At 53.3% G+C, this 24,125-nt stretch overlaps 3 protein-coding genes across 4 annotated transcripts; 1 reads left to right on the top strand and 2 right to left on the bottom strand.

Annotated features, from left to right (window-relative positions):
- Positions 1–2,705: 2,705 nt before the first annotated feature.
- DNAJC16 (DnaJ heat shock protein family (Hsp40) member C16) lies at positions 2,706–11,894 on the bottom strand. Of its 2 annotated transcripts, none has more exons than XM_064678664.1 (14): positions 11,666–11,894; positions 10,281–10,347; positions 9,100–9,430; positions 8,703–8,887; positions 7,440–7,544; positions 6,698–6,856; positions 6,196–6,326; positions 5,786–5,969; positions 5,435–5,617; positions 5,108–5,184; positions 4,774–4,854; positions 4,589–4,687; positions 3,984–4,154; positions 2,706–3,567 (listed from the first exon to the last, which is right to left on the bottom strand). In XM_064678664.1, exons 1-14 carry the CDS (start codon positions 11,842–11,844, stop codon positions 3,171–3,173), a joined length of 2,349 nt encoding a protein of 782 aa, XP_064534734.1. In that variant the 5' UTR covers positions 11,845–11,894; the 3' UTR covers positions 2,706–3,170. The 2 variants fall into 2 exon arrangements, with proteins under 2 accessions (XP_064534734.1, XP_064534735.1); XM_064678665.1 differs by having other exon boundaries at positions 3,002–3,567; positions 3,984–4,151; positions 11,666–11,893.
- A 2,947-nt stretch (positions 11,895–14,841) lies between these two features.
- Positions 14,842–21,230, top strand: CASP9 (caspase 9). Its single transcript, XM_064678667.1, has 10 exons — positions 14,842–15,009; positions 15,707–15,926; positions 16,336–16,413; positions 16,572–16,603; positions 17,150–17,326; positions 18,016–18,105; positions 18,985–19,132; positions 19,498–19,677; positions 19,842–19,948; positions 20,695–21,230. Exons 1-10 carry the CDS (start codon positions 14,878–14,880, stop codon positions 20,785–20,787), a joined length of 1,257 nt encoding a protein of 418 aa, XP_064534737.1. The 5' UTR covers positions 14,842–14,877; the 3' UTR covers positions 20,788–21,230.
- Positions 21,231–22,309: 1,079 nt separating this feature from the next.
- LOC135425896 (chymotrypsin-C-like) lies at positions 22,310–23,922 on the bottom strand. The gene is made up of 8 exons (XM_064678657.1): positions 23,851–23,922; positions 23,642–23,733; positions 23,466–23,563; positions 23,258–23,380; positions 23,021–23,157; positions 22,791–22,936; positions 22,482–22,634; positions 22,310–22,381 (listed from the first exon to the last, which is right to left on the bottom strand). Exons 1-8 carry the CDS (start codon positions 23,888–23,890, stop codon positions 22,364–22,366), a joined length of 807 nt encoding a protein of 268 aa, XP_064534727.1. The 5' UTR covers positions 23,891–23,922; the 3' UTR covers positions 22,310–22,363.
- Positions 23,923–24,125: the final 203 nt, after the last annotated feature.

The following is a 24,125-nucleotide window of genomic DNA, read 5'->3' as shown; positions in this document are numbered from 1 at the left end:
TGAGGGCTCAGGGCTGCTGGGAGAGCAGGGGCAGATCCCGGGTGTCATAGTTTGAGATTGGTCCCCCTTGAGAGTCAGGGGCTCAGAGGTGACTGGGTGCCAGGGCAGTGTTCCCTGGAGAGCCAATCACCACTCATGTTGTTTGCTTCTGCTGAAAAATCATATATCACAGCACTGGAAGCTGTTGGCAGTTGTTCTGTTGGTATCTGCTGTGTGTAGGTGGAGAAGGCCGAGGGGTGGCTGGGCTCCTTCTTCCCCCTCTCCAGGGGGAGAGGGGAGCCCTGCAGCCCCCCAGCTCTGCCTAGGCCAGAGTTAAGAGGCAGCATTTGGAGTGTGTCCTGTGAAGGAAGAGATTCACAGCACCTGAGGTAAGAGGGAGGAGGCCAGGCCCTCTTCCCCCTTCCCCCTGCAGCTGTGGGACACTTGGGACAGTGTATAACTGGACCGAGCTGCCTGTGGCCAAGGCTAGGGGGCTTTTTCCCCCCCCCACTGCATTGAGGCTGGTAGGGAGTGGATTTTAAGGCTCAGCATTAAAGCAGAGCCAAGTGGACAGGCTGCTGACTAAACAGCTCAGAGCCTGGAAATTGGATTTTGGATTTCTAATGTGGCTCAAACTGCCACACCGGGATAAGCAGCTCTGACCCTGCTCTCCAAGACAGCAAATACCTGGAGCACCACACTGGCACTAAAACCTACTAAACCAGGGGTTAGGGCAGCTTGGCATTTGCTTCAACCCAGGAAAAAGGGTTTCCATAAAACAGAAACCAGGGGCTGTGCTCCCATCCAGCCAAACCCGGCAAGGGTGGACTGCTGCAAGCGCTCCTTCAACTCGCCTCTGGCTGAAAGGGGAGGTTACCTGTGCTAAAAAGAAAATAAAAAAGGACTCTGGCAGAATTTGAAGGCTGTAAAGCCTTCTCTCCTTCCTCGGGGCAGGGCTGAATTCCCTTGCTGTAGCACAACTAGGCACTTTTTTTTCATGGATTGAGGCTTTTCTACTGGTTTCTGACCACATGAAGAGACAGCAGAGACCCAGAGAGTATTCTTTTGCTTTTGCAAATGTTGAAGAAGTTATGTGGAGCCTTCTGGTGGGCTAAAACCTATTCCAGCCACATCCTGCATGGGAAAAGCACAGGAGTAGGCAGCAATCGCTCCAGCCAAGTGAACATGAAGTCTAGAAGCACCAGGCTGGTGTTTTGTTCCCCCTCTGCTCTCCTTCAGCAGTTTTTGTGCACCTCAGAGTTCCTGGGCAGGGAGAAGACCCTGCCTTCTTTCCTTCCTTCCCTCTACTTTCTGGGGCACAGAGTCTGCTGGGCTGGAATTAATTAACCTCACATAGGGTTGGTTGGTAGCCTTTATCTGAAGTACATTTTACAGGGGTCTGAGGTACCTGCAGGGTTCAGAGCACACCAGTCTGCTCCCAGGATGGGAGGAATGCAGTGAGGCAAGGCTTTGGGAGCAACTAGGGCAGGTAGGCAGTGCAATGACGAGCATTCCCATCTTCCCATGGGATCAGCAGCTGGCTCGGAGGTCGGCACTTATTCCTACTGACTGGCTGCTCTGCTAAGATGGTCACTAAGGTGGCGAGGGCTGAAATTGGAATTAACACCATGTGCTCTGAGGGCTCTGTGTCAGGTTCAGAGCCCTGTGGGAAAGGCCACCTGCTCCCATCCCTGCACTTTGGCAGTGCTGGAGCCTGATGGCGATGGGATCCATGGAAGGAGACCTGGGTGACAGCAGTGCAAAGGAAGCACAAGCATCATGGGATTTCAGTCCTGGCCACAAAGAGAAGCCCTGCTGCCTCCCTTGATTGCTAGAAGGTTAAGCAGCCATGAGGCTGCTGCTTGCCCTCCCTCCACCTTACCCAGGACCACCCTTTCCCAGCAGTGTTGGAAGTGGCTGTTGGGGCACTGCTACAGCAAAGCACCATCCAAACCCTGTTCTAGCCTCACACAGACTTACAACTTCCAAAAGACAAAAAAAAAAAAAAAAAATATCCAAGCAAACAAACACAAAGGCAAGGCAGCAGCCTGAGTGTGGAAAAACAGAGGTTTGGGGCAAGAAGGAAATGGGCAAGAGGTGGAAACGGGCGAGAAGCTGAAACCCAACATCTCAACCCCACACCTAAACCAAAAGGAGCTTCACACACACGTGACGGTCTGATGATACAGCACTTCTGGGGCAACATTTCAAGAATACAATCGTTGAAGGATGAGGTTCCTCGATACAAAGGAAGGTTGGTTTGTACTACAGTTGGAAGGGTGTTTGCAAGGAGCCCAGGTGACTCCCTGGCAGCTACGTAGAGGTTTTTTTTACACATCTACTGGCTCATAGCAGCTTACGCCTACAATCTGAGGACGCAGGTAAAGTTATGGCTCTAGGATACATCGTCTAAAATCGACAGAAGCAGAAAAGGCATCTGAAAAATCAACGTGACATTTAAATGGCTCAACACTTTGACAGTATTTACGGCCGTGCAAAACCCTTTTCCTTCCCAGTCACGGTTCAGCCGGTGAAGCTGCACGTGGAACCAGGACACGAGGAGCATGAAACATGCAGGTCACCCACGAGCCCGCACCACAGGTGAGTCCCAGCTACAGGTTTGCTACAAGGGAGATGCTCCTGACTGGACTCTACATCACTTACCACGGGGAAAGCCGAGGAAGTACAACTGCCTGGTGGGAGGAGGCCTTTTGGAAGGGCAGGGCCTGGGAGGGTCTGCAGGGTCTTGCCAGTGTTACACCATGCACTGCACCATGGGCTAAGCACACGGGGATGGGGAGAGAGAGAACCGCGACCCGACCTGCACCACTGGCCGCGGCTGGTCCGGGCCGAGAGAAGTCACAGGGTTTTTCTTCAACTGAGGTAAAACGAGAGATGGAACAGGGGTGACTTGGGAAGCAGATGTGGCAGGACAAGAAGGGAAAAACAGACTTCTTGGCTCTTCGGTAGGACGGCGTCCGAGCGCACGATGGGTCAGTGGAGGGCAGGTGGGTGTGCTTGGCTGCGCTCCCGGGCTCCGGACGTGGGGAGATATGTTTTAGTCTCCGGCCCCAGGAGGGTTCACCTAAAACCTAAGGTCCATTCATCACGCTTGTTTGTGTATTCCTGGAAAGAGCTGTCCTTTGTCATCTTCATAAAAAGTTTGTCCCTTAGAATCTCTGTAAAATCCCTCAGTCTAACGCAGGCCACGAGGGGATATAGAACCTCTGTAAGGAACCCTCTAGGAGGCGTTCCATCCAAAAGGACAATTTGTGTAATTTGTTTTTAATGGATCTAGATCCCGGGCTGCAGGAGGGTTTCCCTCTGGCTTCCGCGTGTAGTGAGGCATCGTAATCCTCGCAGGATCCCAGGGTTCCCCCCTCATCCCCTGATCTGTGAGGCTTAAAGAGGCAGAAGTATTTCTTGTGGCCGTTCAGAGCCAGGACGTAGCCCGTGTAGTCGCGCTCCAGGAAATGCTTGTCGTACTGGTTTGGGATGGGGGCTGCATCCTGCGCAAACTCCAGCAGGTACTCCAGCCACTCTCGGTGCTTGTCCAGGCTGAGGAAGGAGAAATGAAGAGAGCTGCTCCTGGGAAAAGAGCAGAGAAGACAGTGGGATTAGCATGTGTCCTGAGCAAGGCTGGATTCCTATGGACAGGTAAGGATTTGTCAGCAAGGGCAGGGCAGTGCAGTGTTGCTGCAGCTCCTTTTCCAGCACAGGTGATGCTTGCCCAGTGTGCAGCACTGTCATGCTCTCTATCTGATGAAACATGGGTACAGCCAAAGTGGCAGCAGCGCCAGACCCATGTGGCCACCATCACTGAGTCTGGCCAGGAAAGGCCACTTGTTTTTTGGCAGCTCATTGCCACAGGTGAGCACAGAGGCTGCTCGCCAGAAATGTTTCCTCTTGGCAATGGAGCTGACCCTGCCCCTCCTGTGTTGCCAGAGCTGCCTCACACAAGTTGTTAACACAGTAACAGAAACCCAGGAGAGGCCCCAGCCTACCCTGTAAATGTGTAGACTTCCAGGGCGAACTTCTGGAGCAGGGGGGTTTTGGTCGAGTTGGACAGGATCAAGACGACGTTCATGTGGCCCGGCCTCAGGCGCACCAAGTTACTGGTGTAGTTGATGTCCGTTAGCTCAGTCACCTCAACAAAGCCCTTTTTGGGAATCCTGCTGCAGCAAAGCAGTGACTGAGTGAAAGGGGGGCAAGGGACCAGGAGCGACTGAGGACGGAGAAACTGTGACCATGTTCCTCAGCCTGTTCCCGAGCCATCCCTGTGCCCAAAGCCAGTTTAATTGGTACAACAGCCCAGTTTGGATCTTCCTCAACAAGTGGGTCAGACCTTTACCTTTTCCCCAAGCATGCTGTCTGGTGCAAACTTGGTGGGAATTGTTTAATAACCAAATTAATGTCACCTTGTCCTTGCTGGCGGGGTCCTGGCTCACACCGCTCCTCCCCACCTGGCTGTGCCGGTGCTGTTCTGCACAACAACTGCATTACATCTGTGCAACTCTGGCACTTCTCTGCTCTCCACTAACTCTCCCTGCACGGACACCCCCTGAGCAATGCTTCCACAGAAAAGACTTCTGGAGAAATTAGAGGGAACCTGTTACTCTCTTTGCTGAAGCTCACGTCGTTCTTCTCCGTCTTTGTGGCGGCTTCTTCTTTCTCCGAGGGCGGAGAGTCCCTTGTGTCGCTCGAATCACTGTGGAGGAAGGTGATTTTGTGTGTGTTTAAGGCCCTGGGTTGGACTGAGGAGCTACCCCTGAGGGCATTTTGGTGTGCACTCACCTGAAAGCCTGAACAATAACGGTGCCAAAGAGAATGAAGAGCGCGGAGAAGAGCAAGGACAGCAGCGGCATCATTTCTCGCCTGAGGGGAAGATGTGCAAAGAGCAGTCTGGCCTGTAAGTTCACATTTTCTGCCCGAATTCCAGTCCCTGTCTACCTCAAATAACAACATGTGCTTTCCCCAGAAACTCAGCTTGTTTCTCAGGGTCTTAAAGACCATCAAGTTTTTGAGTGCTGTCCTGCTCCCACCCAAAAGAGGAGGCTAAAAATGGATCTATTTTAAAATAAGGTGACAGGGAAGCAGTGAAAACCCACAATGGATGCCCAGACTGTACCAGTTACTGTGAAACAAACTGTCCCAGCAGTCTGAGATGTAGTCCAGCGAGGAGTAGAACCATCGGATAAGGAACATCTGTTTGAAAAGAATGAAAAGCAAAAAACAAATGACAAACCCACTATGCAAAGCCATCCTGTAAAAATGAGCCCAACCCTGGGCCAAATCAGCTTCAGAGCATGCAGTGAGCTTCCCTCCATGAGCAAGAAATCTTATAAGAGTCTTGCCTTGGAATTTTAGAATATAAATAATGCCTGTGAACAACCATAATGGGACTGTCCACATCCATAACACAGGTATCAGACAGCTGGAAAGGCCATGGACTTACAGGAGCGAGCTCATCATTCAGGTCTGCCACGACAGTCTCTGATGACAGAAGGCCAGGGTCCGTCCTCAGCTGGTCCAGGAGATCCAGGAGGATGAAGTTGTCCTCCTTGCTGCCTTGCCAGGCCTCCTCCAAGGCTTTGTAGGCAATCTTCCCCGCGTTATTGCGTCTCTCCAGAATGACCACCTGGATGAGCCAAGAACGTGGCAGATGTCAGAGAGGAAGGGGCTTTTTTCTATACAGATGTTCTGTTTGAAACCACTGCCCAGAATTAGGTGTCAGATCAAGGTACAGAGTGATGTAAATTAAATGACAGGGTAAAAGAAGAGGTTAAAAACAAAAGGAAACCCTCACAGCTGATCTTCCCCGGTACTTCTCATCATCCATCAGTAAGGCGTCTGCAAATTCTGGCTGCCGTTCGTTATAGATGTACACAAACTTCAGGGTGTCTTTTGTGTTGGCCACAGCAAAAGTCAAAAAGGCCTCATAAGCCTCAGCAAACTTCTCTCCTTCTCCAGTAAGCAAGACCACGCAGTGCCTGGGTGATACAACGAGATGGGGGATTAAGAGCCATTCTGGACACAAGAGGAAATGATCACCCCCTTTCTGCTAGTCAAAATCATCCCAGGGAGGCAGAAACCTCTCTGACACTGTGGATACTGAGCATGATCCAATGCAGTCATTGCCCTTTTCCCTTAGAATCAAACCAAAGGTGGCTTTAGGAGCAGCTCCAGAGCCTCAAATCAGGAGGACATGCCACTTACTTCCGCTGACGGTGAGACTTCTTGACAGGACACAGCTCCTGGAACAGCCTCTGGTTGGTGAGTCTGGCCACCATGAGGAACTTATTCTGAGAAAGGAAGTCATCAATGAGCTGCTTCTTCATCTCTCGTGCCTGGCAAGGACAAAGGAAGCAGAGGTCAGAACTGAGCAGGTGAGGAGAATAAAGCTGTTGGGTGTTCCTGTCTGAAGCTGGGGAAGGCTGCTGGCCATCGCAGTCCTCGCTGCAATCACCCAAGGTGTTGTGAGGCCTCAAGACTGGGAAGCCACCTGTGTCCACCTTCCTCAACAGCTCAGACACCAAAACTAGAGCCTGCCAAGCTTCCTCCCTCCAAACATTTGCCCTCTTTGCCTACTGAAGCCAGAGTTTATGCTGAGAACGAACACTCTTTACTCCAAAACACACCAGCGACAAACCTCTCATCGCCAGCTCAGTCAGGAAACCTCCACGCCCGTTTCCCATAAGCTCCTGGAGAGGGCTCTGACCTGCACAACGTCAGCGGGCCGGTCGATGTACTCCTTGAAGACCATCATGGTGGGACTGTAGACGTTGATGTTGTACTGGCTGGACAACTCTTCGGTGCCTCGGAGTCCCACGTACACATACCCAAAGGACAGGTAGTCTCGGTAGGCAAAGGCAGTCAGCTGGATGGGGAGAAATCCACAGTGTGTGTTTGTGGTGGAGAGTGAACATTTTCTCCCCTGAGTGCCTGTGATGACTTTGCTCTGAGAATACATCCTGCTGGTTGAATGTCACTGGGCTTGCACTGCAAGAGGTACAAACCCTTCCTCTCCCTTGCTGAACCACACTTTGAGTTCTCTCAGTCAACGTGCTGGGAGCCTCCATGGATCCACAGTTTTATTTACAGTCTGACATGGGGTTTCTCAGGAAAAGGGCTTTGCAATAGCACAAATTAGACATGCCACAAACATCTCTCATTCCTAACAAAGGTTAGTAAGCACTTGTGTTGCTGCTACCTCCAAAACCCACCCACACCTTCACATCCATGTAAGGTACATCCAGGTCAGGGCAGGGAATCAGACTCCTAACAAAGCTGGTCACCTGGCCATGCTGTTTCCAACAAACACAAATCACCCTGCTCTCCCAGAACCAGCCAATGGTGTTTGGAGGCATTGGTTGACCTCTGCTCACAGCAGTGGTGCATTTTCTTTTGGAACATCTGGATTTATAAACAAGTCAACTTGGCAGCGACAGAAATCACATTACCTTGTACAGTAATGGCACAACTGGCATATGATCAAACAGCAGGACGTGGGGCTTGTTGTCCTTCCTCCAGTCAGAGAGGAAGCGGATGTAGTTTTTATCTGTAATCTTTAAACAGAACAGGAACATCAGTTTAACCTCTGAGCAGTCAGGCAACGCTCCACCATGAGCTGTCTCAATGAGAACTGAGCCTGAAAAGGTGTCCAGGTGTTGCAGAAAGCTGACTGTGGGTTGGTCTTTCCAAGAGGTATTCCTGATTAATGAATGAATTAAAACCATCACTCCTGACCCACTCAACTCTCTCAGTTATTGCAGCCTCTGTCAATGCCATTCCAAGTCAATGCTGATGGCACTGTCATTCTTGTAACTGTTTGTTTGGACCATATTTTTTATATATCTATATCTATATCTAATGGGAAGCCAAGGGTTAACAGGCACCTACCAAACCTGAGCTTCATCAAACCTGCTCTGGTACCTCTCTGACCCAGAGGAAGGAGATAAATGGCTCCATTAGCTGTGGAAGGGGAAACAGATCCCACTTTTGGGGTGAGAACTCCAACACCCAGAGGACACCAAGTCAAATTTTTTGGGAAAGGCAGCCCTTGCTGAAGATCCCAAATGAAAACAAGGTGAGGTGAACAAGGCTGCAAGAAGGGGACAGGCAGGTGAGTGCACTGTGGGGGCTGACCTGGCCACATCGCCCTGAAAGGAGTGGTGGGTGCTTTAGGACTCCACCAAAAATCACTGGGCAAGGCTGAAATGCAGGAATATTTTATCAGTTAGAATAGAAGTTATTTTACTTATAACTTGGAAGGGCTCAAGCTGCCAGGTCCACTTTCAAAGGTCCAAATCATACCGGACAAAACAGGTCGGTGCGTTTTAGGAGACACCACCTGGGAGTTAGTGAGTGGTCTTTAATTTGTTGGATGTAATGCTGAGAAAGGAGAAGGGAAGTGAAATCCAGCAGGTTCCTAACCTAGGGATAACCTTGGTAGGGTTATCCCTTGTGGGGTGTCACAGCTGGGGGGGCAGTAGGCACTCAAGCCCCTGGCATGACCATGTAGTGGCAGGATCAGCCCTTTTGCAAGGAGAAGTGTTATGGAGCCACGTGGTGTGAAAGCTTTCCACAGCTCCAGGGTTTGGAGCTTTGTGATGCAGATCAGCTCAGGGCCCAAATTTAACAGATTAGCCACCAAAACAGCCAAGGAGAGAGAAATCTCCAGGCAGGCAGGAGAAGCAGGGTGTGATACTCCTGCTGGAACGTACCTTTTCGACAAGATTCCCCGGCAGAAGGTTCTCCACGAATTGCCGCAGGTTTTCCCGAACGACGGCGTTGTGGAAGAAGGTTATTTTCCCATTAATGAGCCCCAGCAGGGTGGGAGTGCTGTGGGCACCCAGGTGGTGGGCGAGGCGCCGCTCGTACCCTGCGTGCACGACACCGATTCCCACTCCTGGAAAAGGAGAGCAGCGGCTTCAGGTGAAAGATCCCCAGCAAACCCAAACGCCCCGTGGAAAACTGACCACCTGCTCCCTTGCCCAGCACCCTGGAGTTAGTAATGTTTGGGAAAGCATTAGGACAAATCTCTGAAGAAATCTAAAGGTTAAACAGAGTCCTGCAAAAGCTGAAGGCCAGCGCTGGATGCACACCCAGCCTTATCCTTACCCAGCGCCTCCAATTCCTGAGCGACTTCCTTCCACACGGGCTCGATGTGGATGCAGCTGAAGCACCAGTCCGAGGTGATTTTGATGAGGTAAGGTTTCTTGAAACTGTCCGGCACGATTTCATTGATGTAGTGGGAAAAGTGGAGCAAATACTTCTCGTCGGAGGTGTCGCGTCGCTCGGAATTGAAAGGGAAGTGGAAGAAGGACTCGTCGAAATAGAAGCCGTCGTGGAAACGATGGAACTGGCGATGCTGGTGCTGAGAGAAGCCCTGGCTTTCCCCAGCATCTCCATAGCGATCGAAGTTTGCCCTCTTTTCCTCGTTGGAGAGAATCTGGGAAGTGGACGATGGAAAAACCATGAGGGGGAACTGCCCTGAGCGTAATCCCTTAGTAAATGACTGCGGCTGCCTAAGGAACGTGTGGGATAAATAGTCTGGAAAAGGGAACTATCACATCCCTCCAGGCTCACTGTGGTAAACAGGGGTAAAAAAACACCAAAGTCCAAAGAAAAGGAGCTCCTAAATCCAGACTGTTGTACCCACTTCTGACACCAACAGCTCCTTGGGACGAAACATCCCACGTTGGGATTCCCTCTTTTCTGGAGCAGCTTTTGCTGGTGTCTCTTTGAACCCGGATGGTTTTCTTGGCACATCAGAAAGTGACAAAAATTTCACCAAGAAGCCAGGAGCCCCACAGAGAAACTGCATTTTTTTTTTGGCAGGGAAAGAAGGATTTACTTTTATTTCCTTGGGCTCAGCTGCCACAAACTGGGGCGGCCAATTTCCACAGCGATGTGCAAATAACTACTACTGACAATAATTTGAGGTGACCAAAGCCATGTGATGACTAATGCTGCTTACATCACCCCAAAATGCTTTTATGTGCATGTGACACGGACAAGACGCTGCCCAGCCAGGCAGGGCTCAGTGAATACTCTCTCCTCCCTCCTTTGAGGCTTTTTAGCCAGGACAGGGCAGGCCTGTGGCAAAATATTTGCAGCAGAGGCCACGCTGGTGACTCCAGTGGCTGTGTCAACAAAGCTGAGCAAACTTTTTGGGTGGGTAGTGTCCACCTCTACAGGGTCAATCACCTTTCCCATGTAGAAACACACAGGAAAAGCACAGAAAAAATAAGTTCTCTTAATGTTAACAACAGCAGGAGTTTATAAGCAGCACGTGTTACCTCGTAGGCCTTGCTAATCTGGATGAATCTGTCTTCTGCTCCTGGGTCCTTGTTTTTGTCAGGGTGCCTACAAGGCAGAACCAGAGGAAAAGGGGTCAGTGGTTCCCTGGAGGGCACAGGGAGCTGTCGGCCCCTGTTTGGAGGCGAGCAGAACATGGACAGTTACGACGTGCAGTGGCATCCCCGAGGCTGAGATCAGATTTATACCCAGCACGTGCTGTCCCTATCCAAACCCCATCCCAAAACGCAGCACTGGGATGTGTGTGGTGTGCCTGTGGACCTGTGCCTCTGTCTGATCCATCACCAACAGCCCAAGCCAAGGGAGCATGCCTCTTTCCTAGCAATGGCTCCCTTGGCTGCTGCCCCACATGTCTACTGGGTTCTTCCTTAAATCACCTCCTGCCGCAGCCCTCGGGGATGTGTCATGCAAGACAACAGCTCTGGGTGAGGTTCTTTCCCCAGGCGATGCCTCAAGCCTGCCCCTCATCACACACCATGGATGCAAGGGGTGTGACATTTGGGCACCTGATGCCTTTCCCTCCCACAGCACAGGGATTGGGTTGCCCTTGGACAGTGACATATCAAGGTGAGACTTACACCTCGGTGTATTAAAAGTTCCCTGTTGAGTAAGGGACAACTTTTTATCCCCATAGCCGGACTCTGGGAGAACTTTTTCCCCTTGTAACCAGACTCTAGAAGAACTTTCTTCCCCATAGCCAGACTCCAAGAAAACATTTTCCCCCAAAGCCTGACTCTGGGAGAATTTTCCTCCCACAGTCAAACCCTAGAAGAACTTTCCCCCCCGTAGTCAGACTCCAGGAGAACTTTTACCCCCTGTTGCCAGATCTAGGAGAATTTCCCCCCCACAGCCAGACCCTGGAAGAACTTTCCCCCCTGTAGTCAGACTCCAGGAGAACTTTTACCCCCTGTTGCCAGATCTGGGAGAATTTCCCCCCCACAGCCAGACCCTGGAAAAACTTTCCCCTCTGTAGTCAGACTCCAGGATAACTTTTACCCCCTGTTGCCAGACTCTGGGAGAATTTCCCCCCCACAGCCAGACTCTGGAAGAACTTTCCCCCGTGTAGCCTGATTCTGGGATAACTTTTCCCTCCATAGCCAAACTCCGGAAGAACTTTCCCCCCTGTAGCCCGATTCTGGAAGAACTTTCCCCCCCAAGAGCCAGCCTCGAGAGGGTTTTACAGCACAGATCGCTGGCGCGGGGGCACCCGCCCGGCTTCAGGATGGCGAGGGAGCCCCGGCGCCGCTTCCCGACCTCCCGCCGCGCCTCACCCGCGCTGCACAACCAGGCGAGGCCGCTCAGCATCCCCGCCGGGCCGTGCCCGGGCTGCGGGGCGGGGGCGAGGGGCGGGAAGGGCAGCACGTACCATTCCCGGGCGAGCCGCTTGTAGGCCTTCTTGATGTCGGCCTGGCTGGAGCCGCGGCCCACCCCCAGCACGCGGTAGGGGTCGAAGTCCCCCGGCGCGGCCGCGGGCAGGGCCGGCAGCAGCAGGAGCAGCGGCAGCAGCGGCAGCAGGAGCATCCAGGCGGCCCGTCCCGGCTCCATGTCCGGCGGGCCCCGCGGGCGGAGGCAGCGGACGGGCCGCCCTTCCCTCGCCGCCGCTTCCGGCGCGCCCGCCGCGCCCGGGGAGAGCCGGAGCTTCCGGGGACACGGGCTGGGGCTGCCCCGGCGGTGTGTGCTGCGTTAGGGGCGGTAACGGGGGCGAGGGGAAGCCCTGTGAGGACACTGATGTGTTCAGCTCTAGCAGAGGGGACTGAGGGGAGAGCTCACTGCGGTTCCACCTTCCTGGGGAGGGGCAGGCCCTGAGCTCTGCTCTGTGGGGACCGGGGACAGCACCCAGGGAATGGCCTGCAGTTGGGTCAGGGGAGCTTTAGGATCTCAGGAGAAGGTTCTTCCCCCAGAGGGTGGTTGGATACTTATTCATTTCATTTAATGGCTGGGCTTCATGAACGAAGATTTGGGAAGGGCTGTACCCACGTTTGTTGCAAGCGCGTTGGTGGCTGAAAAGGCCAACACGAGACAGGCACGTCCGGTTGCAAAAGGCACAGCAGAAAGACTCCTTAGGTGATATATTCTGCAAGGCATGATTCTGCGTTGTCTTTTCTCCTCAAGGGTGATCCTGCTGCGTTCTCAAAGGCATCAGCAGCGTTATAGATGCTGTGTCTCCAGGCCTCCTGGTTGGAGGCCAGAGCAGACCAGTTATGGTGATCAATATGGCCAAGGCTGAGATGTTGTTTCAGGGAGTCTTTGTATCTTTTCTTCAGGGCTCCTCTCTTGCGGCAGCCGGTGGCAAGTTCACCATAAAGCACGATCTTAGGGAGGGGGTGGTTGGTCCTTCATCCTTGAGACGTGCCCTGCCCAGCACAGCTGTGTTCTCAGTAACATGGCCTCAATACTTGTGACTGCTGCTTGTTCTAGAACAGATGTATTGGTCACATAATCTGGCCAGTGGATGTCTAGGATTGAACTGAGGCAGCGTTGATGGAAACGTTGGGAACTTATGATAAATAAATGTGATTTGTGAAACAAATGGGTGATTACATCAAAGTAAAACAAACGGAGTGTAAAACTTAATTACACCCCCATAAAGAAATAAAACAGACCCTTACAAGGTCAAGAGGCCCTAAAACCTCCCTACTATCCTAAGAATAAAAATATGGTAGAACTTTAAATCTTTAGGTGCCTGTTCGTCCAAAAATGCATGAATTATGACCGGTGGTAGAGATAACCCTTTTAGCTTTAGCTGTAAGAAAACCCATATATTAAATACTTAGCAAAAACCTGTAGAATGTATATGTATATGATATAATTAATATGCATGAAGTAGCTAAGATAAATACTAAATGTACCCTGTAGTAGGTGTGTGCAGATTTGGGAAACTGGTCCCCATTTCTGTCACCCAGCCGGCTGCTTGCTTTTTCCATATAATAAACTCTTACTCAAAAACTTATAGAAACTCGAGACTTTGTTTATCACAGCACTGACCAGGCTCCCCAGGGCAGTGGACACAGACCCAAGGCTGCCAGAGCTCCAGGAGAGTTTGGATGATCCTCTGGGGCACAGGGGGTGACTCTTGGGGCTGGGGCTGTGCAGGGCTGAGGGTTGGACTCCGTGGTCCTTGTGGGTCCCTTCCCACTCGGCATATTCTGTGGTGATGCTTTGGTGACCCAAACTGGCCAAAGGGATGTTCCACCCCATAGAACATCATGCCCAGTATATAAACTGGGGGGAAGTTACTGGGAACAGGCTGATTTGGGTTTGGGAAGGGGGGTCTGGCATCGGTCAGCAGGTGGTGAGGTAAGCAATTGCATTGTGCATTATTTGTTTTTCCCTTTTTATTATCAGTATTATTATAATTTACCATGGTTACTGTATTTTACTTTATTTTCAATTATTAAACTGTTCTTATCTCAACATACAAGTTTTACATTGATTCTCCTCCCCATTTCACGAGGGTGAGGAGAGAGGGGGGATGTTCAGTGGTTCTTAATTTCCATCTGGGCTTAAAACCACGACAGTCTACTAGGGAATGTGGGTTGGATGGCAGTGAGGTGGATCAATGGCACAGTTCAGAGGGATGTGATCAGTGGATTCAGTTGGAGGCCTGGAGTCAGTGGCCTTTCCCAGGGATCAGTACTGGGTCCAGTCTTATTCACCTTGTTTATCAACAGGGAATGTACCCTCAGCAGGTTTGGTGATGATACAGAACTGGAGGGAGTGGCTGGTACATCTGAAGGCTGTGCTGCCTTTCAGTGGGACCTGTCAGGCTGGAGAATTGGGCAGAGAGAATCTTAATGAGGCTCAACAAGGGCAAGTGGAGGGTCCTGTACATGGACAGGAATAACCCCAAGCACCAGCACAGGCTGAGAGTGACCTGGGAGAAGGACCTGGTGGACAACAAGCTGTCCCTGAGCGAGCAGTGTGTCCTGGGAGCCATGAAGGTCAGTGGGATCCCGAGGTGCACTGGCAGCAGGTCAGGGAGGGGATCCTGTCTCTCTGCTCAGCCCTGGGGAGGCACATCTGCAGTGCTGTGTCCAGGTCTGGGCTCCTCAGGACAGGAGGGATGTGGAGCTCCTGGAGCAGGTCCAGCAGAGGCTGTGGAGATGATGAAGGGACTGGAGCATCTCTGTGACCAGGAAAGACTGAGGGACTTGGGGCTGTTCAGCCTCCAGAGACACTGAGAGGGGACCTCAGCGATGTCTGTCAGTGTCTGCAGGGAGGGGGCAGGGGATGGACGGACCAGGCTCTGCTCGGGGGGTCCAGCAATGGGACAAGAGGGGAATGGTCCGATACTGACGCACGGGAAGTTCCACCTGAACACGAGGAAGAACTTCACAGCGCGGGTGACGGGATCGCCCGGAGAGGGCGTGGAGTCTCCATCCCCGGAGATATTAAAAACTAAAAATAAAATAATAATAATAATTAAAAAAAAAAATTTTAAAAAAGGGGCGGAATCCTGTGCCACGTGCAGGACCATCCCGGATCTCTTCCAGGGCGCGATCCCGGGATTCTGTTCCGGGCGGCGAGAGGCGGTTCCGGGGCAGGGCGGCGGTCCCGGGCGATGGAGGAGCGGCGGCGATGGAGGAGCAGCATCGCCGGGCGCTGCGGCGCGGGCGGGCCCGGCTGGTGGCGGCGCTGCGGGTGGAGCCGCTCTGGGACCCGCTGGGGCGGCGCGGCATCTTCACCCGAACCATGCTGGAGGAGCTGCAGGTGGGCCGGGGCCGGGTCACTGAGCACCCGCGGTGGCCGTGGGAGGGATCCGGGTCACTGAGCACCCGCGGTGGCCGTGGGAAGTGGTTCCTGTGTGCCCTGAACCCCGGTGACAGGCCTTGGGGTGGCTCTTTTGTCATCTCGCCCCCATGGCAGGCCCTGTGTCCCCTCACCCTGGTGACAAGCCTGCTGAGTGGTCCTTGTCCCTCCCCACCCCGAGCCCTGCAGAGAACCCCACACACCTTGTTCCTTCTTGTCCCCAGCCCCCGGTAGTGCCGGGCGTGGGGGTTCCTCCTTGAGTCCCCGTCGCAGTCTGGTGACAGGGCATCCCCATTTCCCCTCTCGGGGACAGGTGGCAGGCTTGGGGGTGTTTTACCCTGTCCTGCCCACCAGTAACAGCCTGGAGGTGCCTGTTTGTCCCCTGGGGCCAGGCTGGGAGTGCTCCCTCCCCCCTTTGCCTCCAGACCCCACGGAGGGGAGGGCTGCGTGTCCCCATGGTGATGGTTGTGGGTGGAGGGGGGTCAGGGCTGGGTGTCGGGTGGCTGCTACAGGTCTGTGTGACTGTGTCCGTGTGTCTTGTTCACCCTGTGTCCACGTGCTGGGTGCAGATCCCACATTTCCCCTCTCTGGGACCAGTCGGAAGGGCTGCCCAGATGTTGCATGAACATGTGTTTTCCTGGGCTTCCCTCCTCTGCAGGGCGCCGGCAGCCGAGGAGACCAAGCCCGGCAGCTGATCATCGACCTGGAGACTCGAGGGAAGCAGGCTTTCCCCGCGTTCCTGTCCATCCTGCGGGACACGGGGCAGGGGGATCTCGCGGACATGCTGCTCCAGGAGTGCGAGTCCCCGCTGGCGGCGCCGCAGCTGCTGGACCTGCGGCCCGTGGAGCTGGAGCTGCCAGGAGAAAAGCAGCATAAAAGTCAGTGCTAGGAGTGTGGGGGATTTTTTTTGGCAAACAGGAGCATGGTGGGTGGCAACTGGGATCCATCTTGTCGTGGGCAGTAGTCTGTGAAGTCCCAGTTTTTATTATCCTGGTAGAGGTGACCATGCAGAGCTGTTGGGAGAATCATCAAATCCCAGAGTGGTTTGGGTGAGAAGGGACCTTAAAGCTCATCTTCTTCCACTCCCTTCCATGGGCAGGGACACCTTCCAATAGCCCAGGTTGCTCCAAGCCCCGTCCAACCTGGCCCTGAACACTTCCAGGGATGGGGCAGCCACAGCTTCTCTGGGCAGCCTGTATGTCCCACTTTCCAGCAGTGGAAGCTTTTAAGCTCAGACTGTACACACGTTAGGACCACCCCCTGTATTTTTGTCCCATGTCATTACAGATGTGACCCTTCCCGAGCGTTTGTCCTTCCCAGTCCAAGCTGAGAGTGAAAAACCTCGAGCACCTGTGCCAGCCCAGGGTAAGCTGCATCCCAGGCTCTTCCAGAGAGCCAAAGGCTCATTTCCAGCAGGGTGGGAAGGGGGAATTGTGTCAGGAAAGATTGATGTGAAGTCTGAGAGTGCAATGCCTTGTTGTGGAATGTGGTGAGCTAAATCCCATGTCTGTTGTGTGTTGTAGGTTCTGCCGTTGACAAGAAGAGCCGTGACCTGGTTAGTATTTGGGTAGGCTGAAAGTGTTCCCTGTTGGCCAAAAGCTGTGTGCCTCACAGGTGGCTCCCAAAAATATCCCTGGAAGGGCTGCTTCTCACTTTGTGTTACCTGAGCAATTGCTGTGAGGTTGATGCCGCTGTAATGGGGCCAGTCGGCTTGGAGTGGGTTGACCAAGCCAGATCCTACTTAGGATTACCACAGTGATAACACAAATTCTTGCCTCCTTCTGGTGAGGTTTGATAATGATGCCTAAAAAAAATTCCCAGAAACTTCAGCTTGCTGTTGGAGATGCCACTGGGTGAAGCAGCAGCCGGTTTTCCGCAAAGGTTTTCCCCAATTTAGTGGGTTGTTTTGTGTTCCCGGCTGCTGATGAGAATGTGTGTGTGGAGAATGGATGCTCCTCCCCATCCCTAGGTTTAGAGAAATGAAAAAGCTTGAAACAAGCCACTTTAAGGGCTCCCATTCCTCACTGGTGTTGCGTCCCACTGGATTAGCCGGCAAGCACTTGGGAAAAGAGGGAGTTCAATTGTGGCGTGTCTCTGCCAGGTTTATGAGCTGAAAGCAGATCCCTGTGGGCACTGCCTGATCCTCAACAACGTCACCTTCTCCAGAGACTCACATCTGTCGACCCGAGTTGGCTCCGACCTCGACTGCGAGAAGCTGGAGCGGCGCTTCAAGGCCTTGCACTTTGATGTCCTGGCTCGGCGGGATCTGAAAGCTCAGGTGAGGCTGGCTGTGTCCTGCTGCCACAAGGGATGAGAGGTGAGCCCCTGGAAGTGATGGGAACATGTTAGGGGATGTAACCCCATGCCAACAGCATGGGGCACACAAACAAACCACTTGCATCCTCTTATTTTATTGTCGTGCTGTGATTGCGGAAGGAAAGAAGACCTTGCATGTTTTCAGCCTTCTGCCTGATTGTTGAATCCTGGCTGTGATTTGTAGGGTAATGGGTCAGGCTGTGTTTTGGGGATAGCTGGGACAGCACTGGGGCTGTGTGATTTGTCTGTCTGTACAGCCCTCAGCTGTTGTTTGAGGTGGTGAGGGGGGAGCTTGATCGTCCGCAGTGGCCTCTGGAAGTAAAACGTGGTTCTCTGCTCACCCCTCACTCCTGGTCAGAAGCAGCAGATTTCAGTGGATAAATCATGTGGAAGTGTGTTTTGGTTTATGTTGCTGTGTTGTAAAGAGTGCAGAGAGGTGAGAAATTTGTGTGATTAAAGCAGCCAATGTTAAATAAGGGCAGATACATAGAAATACGTGCTCTCTGCTGGTGGCTTTTGCCACCTGTCCTTGGGACCCACCTTATCCCGTGGCAGAGTTCTTCCAGGTCCTTCCATGCCCAATGAGAGCAGGGCCTAGCAGTAATTTGTAATATGGTTCAAAAACCTCTTTTTGTGATGTTTCCCACATAGGAAATGGTTTTGGAGCTGCAGAAGCTGGCACGGAGGGACCACAGCACCTTGGACTGCTGCATCGTGGTCATCCTTTCCCATGGCTGTCAGGTGGGTTCATCCCATCTCTCCCTTTTTTCCTCAGGCGTGGAAGGGAGGTCTCATGCAGGGCAGGAGGGAAGAAGTGGTCTGTATCTGGGTTAAAGAAAATGGGAGCTTCTCTGGTGTAGTCTGATCCAGTGTTGCCTGTGGACAAGTGTTTCTGTTGGGAAGTCAGGCCAAATAATTTGGAACTGAACAACTGGCAGAGAGTGAAGAGAGTGTGCTCAGCCTCGTACTGTGGTTGTTCACAGAATCGTGGAATATCCTGAATTAGAAGGGACCCACAGGGATCATTGAGTCCAACTCCTGGCCCTGCACAGACACCCCAACAATCCCACCCTGTCCCTGAGAGCATTGTCCAAATGCTCCTTATGCTCTGGCATCTTGGGGCCAGGCCTGAGGAGCCTGTTCCAGTGCCCAACCACCCTCTGGGTGAAGAACCTTTTCCTGATATCCAACCTAAACCTTTCCTGATACAGCTTCATGCCATTAATTAGTCCTTCCAGTTCCTCCAGCTCTGATAGGGAGATTCTATGAGCAGTAAAGCCTGTTTATTCCCAGTCAGAGCTCTTGAAGGATAAGGAGAGGAGAGGGAATGTTAAGAAAATGTTGTATGGTACAACATTTGTCCTGTTGTCCCAGAGGATGAAGAACTCAGTTGCTGGAGGAGGTGGGATAGGAGTTGGATAACAGAAGTTGGATTGCTGGATTTTAGTGTGTTCCAAATGGCTTCTGGGTGTCCCCTCGCCCTGACTTGGCCACAGGAATTTCCACAACCACCAGGATTTGTTGTGGTACCTTTTGGCCACGAAAGACCCAATGGGAAATGGGCTCCCTGGTCACCAGCCCTCCACCCCCATCACCAGCTCCTGCATTTTCCTCTTGCAGACGAGCCATATTCAGTTTCCCGGCGGCGTTTACGGAACGGATGGAAAACCCATTCCCATAGAAAAGATTGTGAACTATTTCAATGGGTCCAATTGCCCAAGTTTGAGAGGAAAACCCAAACTCTTCTTCATCCAGGCCTGTGGTGGAGGTGAATCTTTGTCTTGGCTCTGGTAGCACTGGGCTTCGGAGATGTGGTCAGGCTGTGGCTTTGGTTCCCGTTCTGTTGGTCACCTGTCTCTCTCTCCAGCTGTCTTCTCACTCCAGCTGTCCCTTCTTTTACCATGTGCTGAGTGGCTGCTCCAGCTCCTCGGCCGTAAGTCAGTGTGGAAACACAAAGTGAGGAATTTTGTACAAAACACCAATGGCTGCAGCTCGACCAGCGCAGCCGAAGGGCCAAAAAGCCTTGTTTTGTTCTAGGGCCTGTGTCCTCTTCTTTTGCCATTTTGGATGTACAGTTGTAGATCCCTTGGGTGGGGTGAACATCAGGAACTGTCTCATTGCTGCTTTTTGCAGAACAAAAAGATCGAGGCTTCATAGTGGATTGCGATTCACCCAAAGATGAAGCTCCCGGGGCTTCTTTGGAATCAGATGCGACTCCTTTTCGGGCTCCGTCGGGTAACGTGGACGAGCCAGATGCCATTGCCTGTTTGCCCACACCCAGCGACATCTTGGTCTCCTACTCAACTTTTCCAGGTGACAGTGCTTTGCTGGGCACAGGGGAATTAGCAGAAAAGTTGGAGCTTCATAGCCAAAGTCAGCGGCAGTTCAGGGCGACAGCTCTGTTGGGGCAGCAGGAACTGAGCAGGATGAGAACAGCAGGTGGGCTTTGGCATAACATTCTCCTTCTTTCTCTGAAGGTTTTGTCTCCTGGAGGGAGGCGACTGGCTCGTGGTACGTGGAGACACTGGACAGTGTGCTGGAGAGATATGCCCGTTCAGAAGACCTGCTGAACATGTTGCTGCGGGTAAATGTCTTTTTTTTTGCCTTCTTTTTGTGGTCGTGATGAAGGAAATAGTGAGGAATGTGATTAGTCAGGGTGTGGAGGCCTACAATTAAAAAAAGAATGAGGATATTGAGTGTTGACTTTAGGGATGGGCTAATTGGAGGTACTGCAGAGAGATTTAATTATGAAGAAAGTGTCTGGCCTCAGTCTGCCAAAAATCACCACGAGGTTTCTCCAGCGAGGGGTAATCCTGGCAATACAGGCTTTAATCTTTCCAAGGAAATTGCTTAAAATGGTGTAGCTTGTCCCATCCTCTAAATCCAAGCTGATGGGACTTGGGTCAGGAGCGTGTTGTGGGGTTGGAGGATGGGGTTTGGATGTCACTGTGCTGCAATTGCAGGGGAGAAGCACGAGCCCCTCTCTGCTGGCTGGTGTTCAGTGTAAGGAAACCACCTTGGGGAAGTGACAGGCACATCTGGAAGAAAATGGGTGGAAAGGAACTTGCTTTTAATTGAATTCCCAAAGGGAAGGAGGGAGTTCTGGCTCATGCCAAGAAGCACTTGCCAGAGGCAGGGGTTGGTGGTTGGGCTGAGGTTTCCTGAAAGCGTGTTCCCCTGAGTTCACTTTGCCTTTGCCAGCAAAAATGTCTCATATTAAGAGCCCTGCCATCTCTCATGTCCATAGTCCCATTCCTGACCCCTGTTCCCAAGCTTCCTGCAACAGTCAGGAGAGCATCTGCTCCCCAACCACTCTCCATCTGTTCTCAGGTGGCAAATGCTGTCTCAGCCAAGGGGAGCTACAAGCAGATCCCAGGATGTTTCAACTTCCTCCGTAAAAAATTCTACTTCATGTGTGACTGACACCTGGGCTCCGAGGTCCCTGCCAAGTGTGAGAGTTCCTTCCCTGTGGCTGGGTGGAATCTGTGCCTGCCACGACTCGGCGTCGATGCTCCCGTGGATTTTGTCTGTCTCCCGAGATATTTGTCTGAAGAAATGTGATCTGCTAACACTGTCCTTGCTGTGAAGTTGAGATGAGCTGGAGATCGTGCTGTGCCCATGGGAAATGCTGGGGATTGGAGCAGGAAGCCCCTTTTCTGGGGTACATGGAGCCTCTGGAGCCAGAGGAGAGCACCTCTGGCTCTTCACGTGGCCACACTCAGCCTCAGAGTGTTTTTCCTTGCTGATCCTGATATTTGTGTCCTGTGCTTCCCAGGTAACTGATTGATGGGATCAAGTTTGGCCCTCAGGTGTACTGGGATGAATTTTGCCATCAGTGTTTTTAATAAATGCAAAGAAAAAGCAAATCTTTTGCTGTATTCCCTCCTTTGTTCCATCTCCTGATTGCCATTTTAGCACCTTCCGAAGGCTCCTCTGAGATGGGAAGAGCAGGAGGACCTTAGCTCATGTAAATTTTGAACCCCTGCTGTTACTGGGAGAGTTTCTAGTGTGGCTGTGCCAGCCTGTGGAGCAGGTGTCCTCCTCCTTCCAAGGAATCAGTTGGGTGTTAAACAGGAGTTACAGCAGGAAACTGATGAGGATTCTTTGGAATATCAGAGCTGAGGTAAATACTTGCCCTCAGGAGCTGCTGCAGTCACCGTTTCAGGTCAGAAACCCTGGATGTGTGTGGGATTTTGGGGGAGAAAGAATCCTCAGAGCTGCCCTCGGGAGGTGCAGTGGTCTTAGGGGAAGTCTGTGTTGCTCAGGGGCAGTCAGTAGGTATTTCCCTGCTTCTTTGGGAAGCATTTCTGATACTTTTAGGAAGTTTCGTGCTGCAGGCAGAGCAATTCCCAGCCTGGGGTTTGGGTTTGGGTGAAGGGATGGCTGGGAGTTAGGAGCAGAGGGCAGGGAGCAGGAACTGCCTGCCCTAAGTGAGGGGAATTGGGGGCAGGCTCAGGTTGAGCCACATAGGGTGATGCTGGGGGTTGAAAGGCCATGGCCAAAGTGAGACAGAGAGGATCTGCTTTCTGTTCTGGTCTCTTTTCTGGTCTCAAATCCTTGTGGTGAAGCCAGAAAACTTGGCTGGGAACTGCCAATGCCCATTGCTTGCACTGCTGGGGTAAGTGAAGCTGGTTTCAGGTACCACTGGATTGCAGCATCCTGCTGGAGATCTACCTCACTATGACCCCCCAAGACCATCCAGCCAGACTCCAGCCCCTCTCCCATCAAACCACCAGCCAAACCTCGAGCCCTTGGGCTTGACAGTGGCCATGGCTCTGCCCCCACCCGAGCACGTTGTGGGATGTCTGCCCATGTCAGCCTCCCCAGGACCTCTGCACGATGGGGGGGACTCTCCCCAGCACAGGGGCAGAACCCCAGGACCACAAGACACAGCCCCGGGTTTCAGTTCCACCACAATCCCTCCAAAGAACCACACGAGACCAGATCAGCACTTTTGCCTTTATCACACTCAACACTTGAATCTCCACGTGCCGAGTCCTCAGTTGGAGCTTATTTTCTGCCAAAGACAAGACACAGGGGGGCCCACGGTGAGACCCTCGGCGGGGCAGGAGCAGTGTGGCCAACCCCTGTGCGGGGGCAGAGGAAGGGGCACCCACCTCGTTGACCCAGTTGATGTAGGCGGACACCCGGGTGAACACCGTCGGCTTCCTGATCATGTTGCAGCTCAGCCCGGAGCCGAAGCTGACGATCCCTTCCACCTCCCAGATCCCGTCCTCGCGCTGGCAGTTCAGGGGGCCGCCGGAATCGCCCTGCACGGAGAGGTACCTGCTCCACACCCAGCGCTCCTGGGCTCCCCGCTGATGCACCCCTGGCCACCCACCCCACGGCTCCATCCCCTCCCGTCCCAGTGCTGCGGTCCTGCACCGCTCAACCCCCCACCGCCGCCCTGCAGTGCCGGCACTCACGTTGCAGCCAGAGACGATGCCGTCACCGCCGGCACACACCATGGTGGTGCGCACGCTGCTGCCCCACCAGTTCCTCTGGGAGCAGGTCTCATAGTCCACCACGGGCAGCAGAGCCTGCTGCAGGACATCGGCCAGGGGCCCGTAGGCTGTAAGGACATGCAAACCTCGTACCTCACAAACCCCGTGCCTGCACCCCCTCCCCAGGCACCCTCTGGGGACCCCCTGCTTACTCCTGATGCGTCCCCAGCCGGTGACGTAGCAGGGGTAGTCGTTGGGCAGGATCTTGTCGGCCTCGGGCAGGCAGGCGGCCTGGATGGTATCGCTCTCCTGCACCTCCTCTTCCAGCTTGATCAGGGCAATGTCATTGCTGTGGGGACAGATGAGATGAGGATCGGTCCCAGGCTGTGGGGATGGGGGTCCCTGGCAGCAACACCCTCCATCCATCTCTGACATATCCCATCCCCTACATGATGAGGAAGGAGTTCCAATTCTCATGGACGATCGTCTTCTCCACACCCACGGTCACCGAGCCAGGCTCATCCTCCGACAGGACCTGCTTGCCCAGCACCACACGGTACGTCAGTGAAGAGCTGCCCAGGGAAAAAAGCAGGGTGTCAGCCCCCACAAATGCCTTACCTCCATGGCACAGACCTCACCCAGCACCCTGACACCCACCTGATGCAGTGGGCGGCCGTCAGCACCCACTGAGGGGCAATCAGGGTCCCGCCACAAGTGTGGTACCAAGACCCAGAGCTCTCGTACTGCAGTGAGATCTGTGATGGCAGAGGCACGGGGTCAGGGCAGGAATGTCCCCACCCCTGTCCCCACCCTCATCCCTGTGCCCCCCTTACCTGCCAGGGCCAGCTGTGGGCTACGGCGTCTTCACCGCCCACCACGCGGGTGCCCAGCTGTGGTGGCACGGCCGGCTGGCCGCATCCATAGGCTGTGTGACACCCAGAACAGGGGTATCAGAGGCTGCCTGAGCCCATGCCCAGGGCCATGGCAGGCACCAGGGTCCCGTTCCCCCCTGCCCCGTCCCCTCCCCATCCCCTGCACCCACCGTAGCCCAGCAGCACGACGAGACAGATGGCTCCCAGCATGGTTATGCTTGACCAAAGGTGCTGCACTGGGGCTGCTCACCCTTCTTATAGGGCCTGGGGACCTTGGAGTGGCCCCTCCCGCCGCTGCCATGTGGGGACTCTCCCACACTGGGGGCAGAGGGCTCCTCAGCCCCATCGCCCCATCTTATCACGCTCCCTGGGAACGGCCACATCTGCCCATCGTGTGCTGGCACCATGATGGGACGTGGCAGAGACACCTGGCCCTGCTCTGGGG

Source organism: Pseudopipra pipra, chromosome 22, assembly GCF_036250125.1.
Source record: "Pseudopipra pipra isolate bDixPip1 chromosome 22, bDixPip1.hap1, whole genome shotgun sequence".
Lineage (NCBI taxonomy): Eukaryota > Metazoa > Chordata > Aves > Passeriformes > Pipridae > Pseudopipra > Pseudopipra pipra.
Note: the sequence above shows the minus strand (reverse complement) of the source record. Positions and strands in the feature narration are given on the sequence as shown.

What these genes read in the sequence shown, in the direction of transcription:
- DNAJC16 (XM_064678664.1), bottom strand. Translation starts at nt 11,844, where the DNA reads ATGGAGCCGGGACGGGCCGCCTGGATGCTCCTGCTGCCGCTGCTGCCG. An exon ending in TTGTGCCATTACTGTACAAG is followed by an intron (nt 6,857 to 7,439) that starts GTAATGTGATTT and finishes CTCCCCATCCAG; the next exon opens with CTGACTGCCTTTGCCTACCG. An exon ending in AAGTCTCACCGTCAGCGGAA is followed by an intron (nt 5,970 to 6,195) that starts GTAAGTGGCATG and finishes TGTATCACCCAG; the next exon opens with GCACTGCGTGGTCTTGCTTA.
- CASP9 (XM_064678667.1), top strand. Translation starts at nt 14,878, where the DNA reads ATGGAGGAGCAGCATCGCCGGGCGCTGCGGCGCGGGCGGGCCCGGCTG. An exon ending in GGCGGGATCTGAAAGCTCAG is followed by an intron (nt 17,327 to 18,015) that starts GTGAGGCTGGCT and finishes TTTCCCACATAG; the next exon opens with GAAATGGTTTTGGAGCTGCA. An exon ending in CTCCTACTCAACTTTTCCAG is followed by an intron (nt 19,678 to 19,841) that starts GTGACAGTGCTT and finishes CTTTCTCTGAAG; the next exon opens with GTTTTGTCTCCTGGAGGGAG.
- LOC135425896 (XM_064678657.1), bottom strand. Translation starts at nt 23,890, where the DNA reads ATGCTGGGAGCCATCTGTCTCGTCGTGCTGCTGGGCTACG. An exon ending in ACGGCCGCCCACTGCATCAG is followed by an intron (nt 23,381 to 23,465) that starts GTGGGTGTCAGG and finishes TTCCCTGGGCAG; the next exon opens with CTCTTCACTGACGTACCGTG. An exon ending in CGGCTGGGGACGCATCAGGA is followed by an intron (nt 22,937 to 23,020) that starts GTAAGCAGGGGG and finishes ATGTCCTTACAG; the next exon opens with CCTACGGGCCCCTGGCCGAT.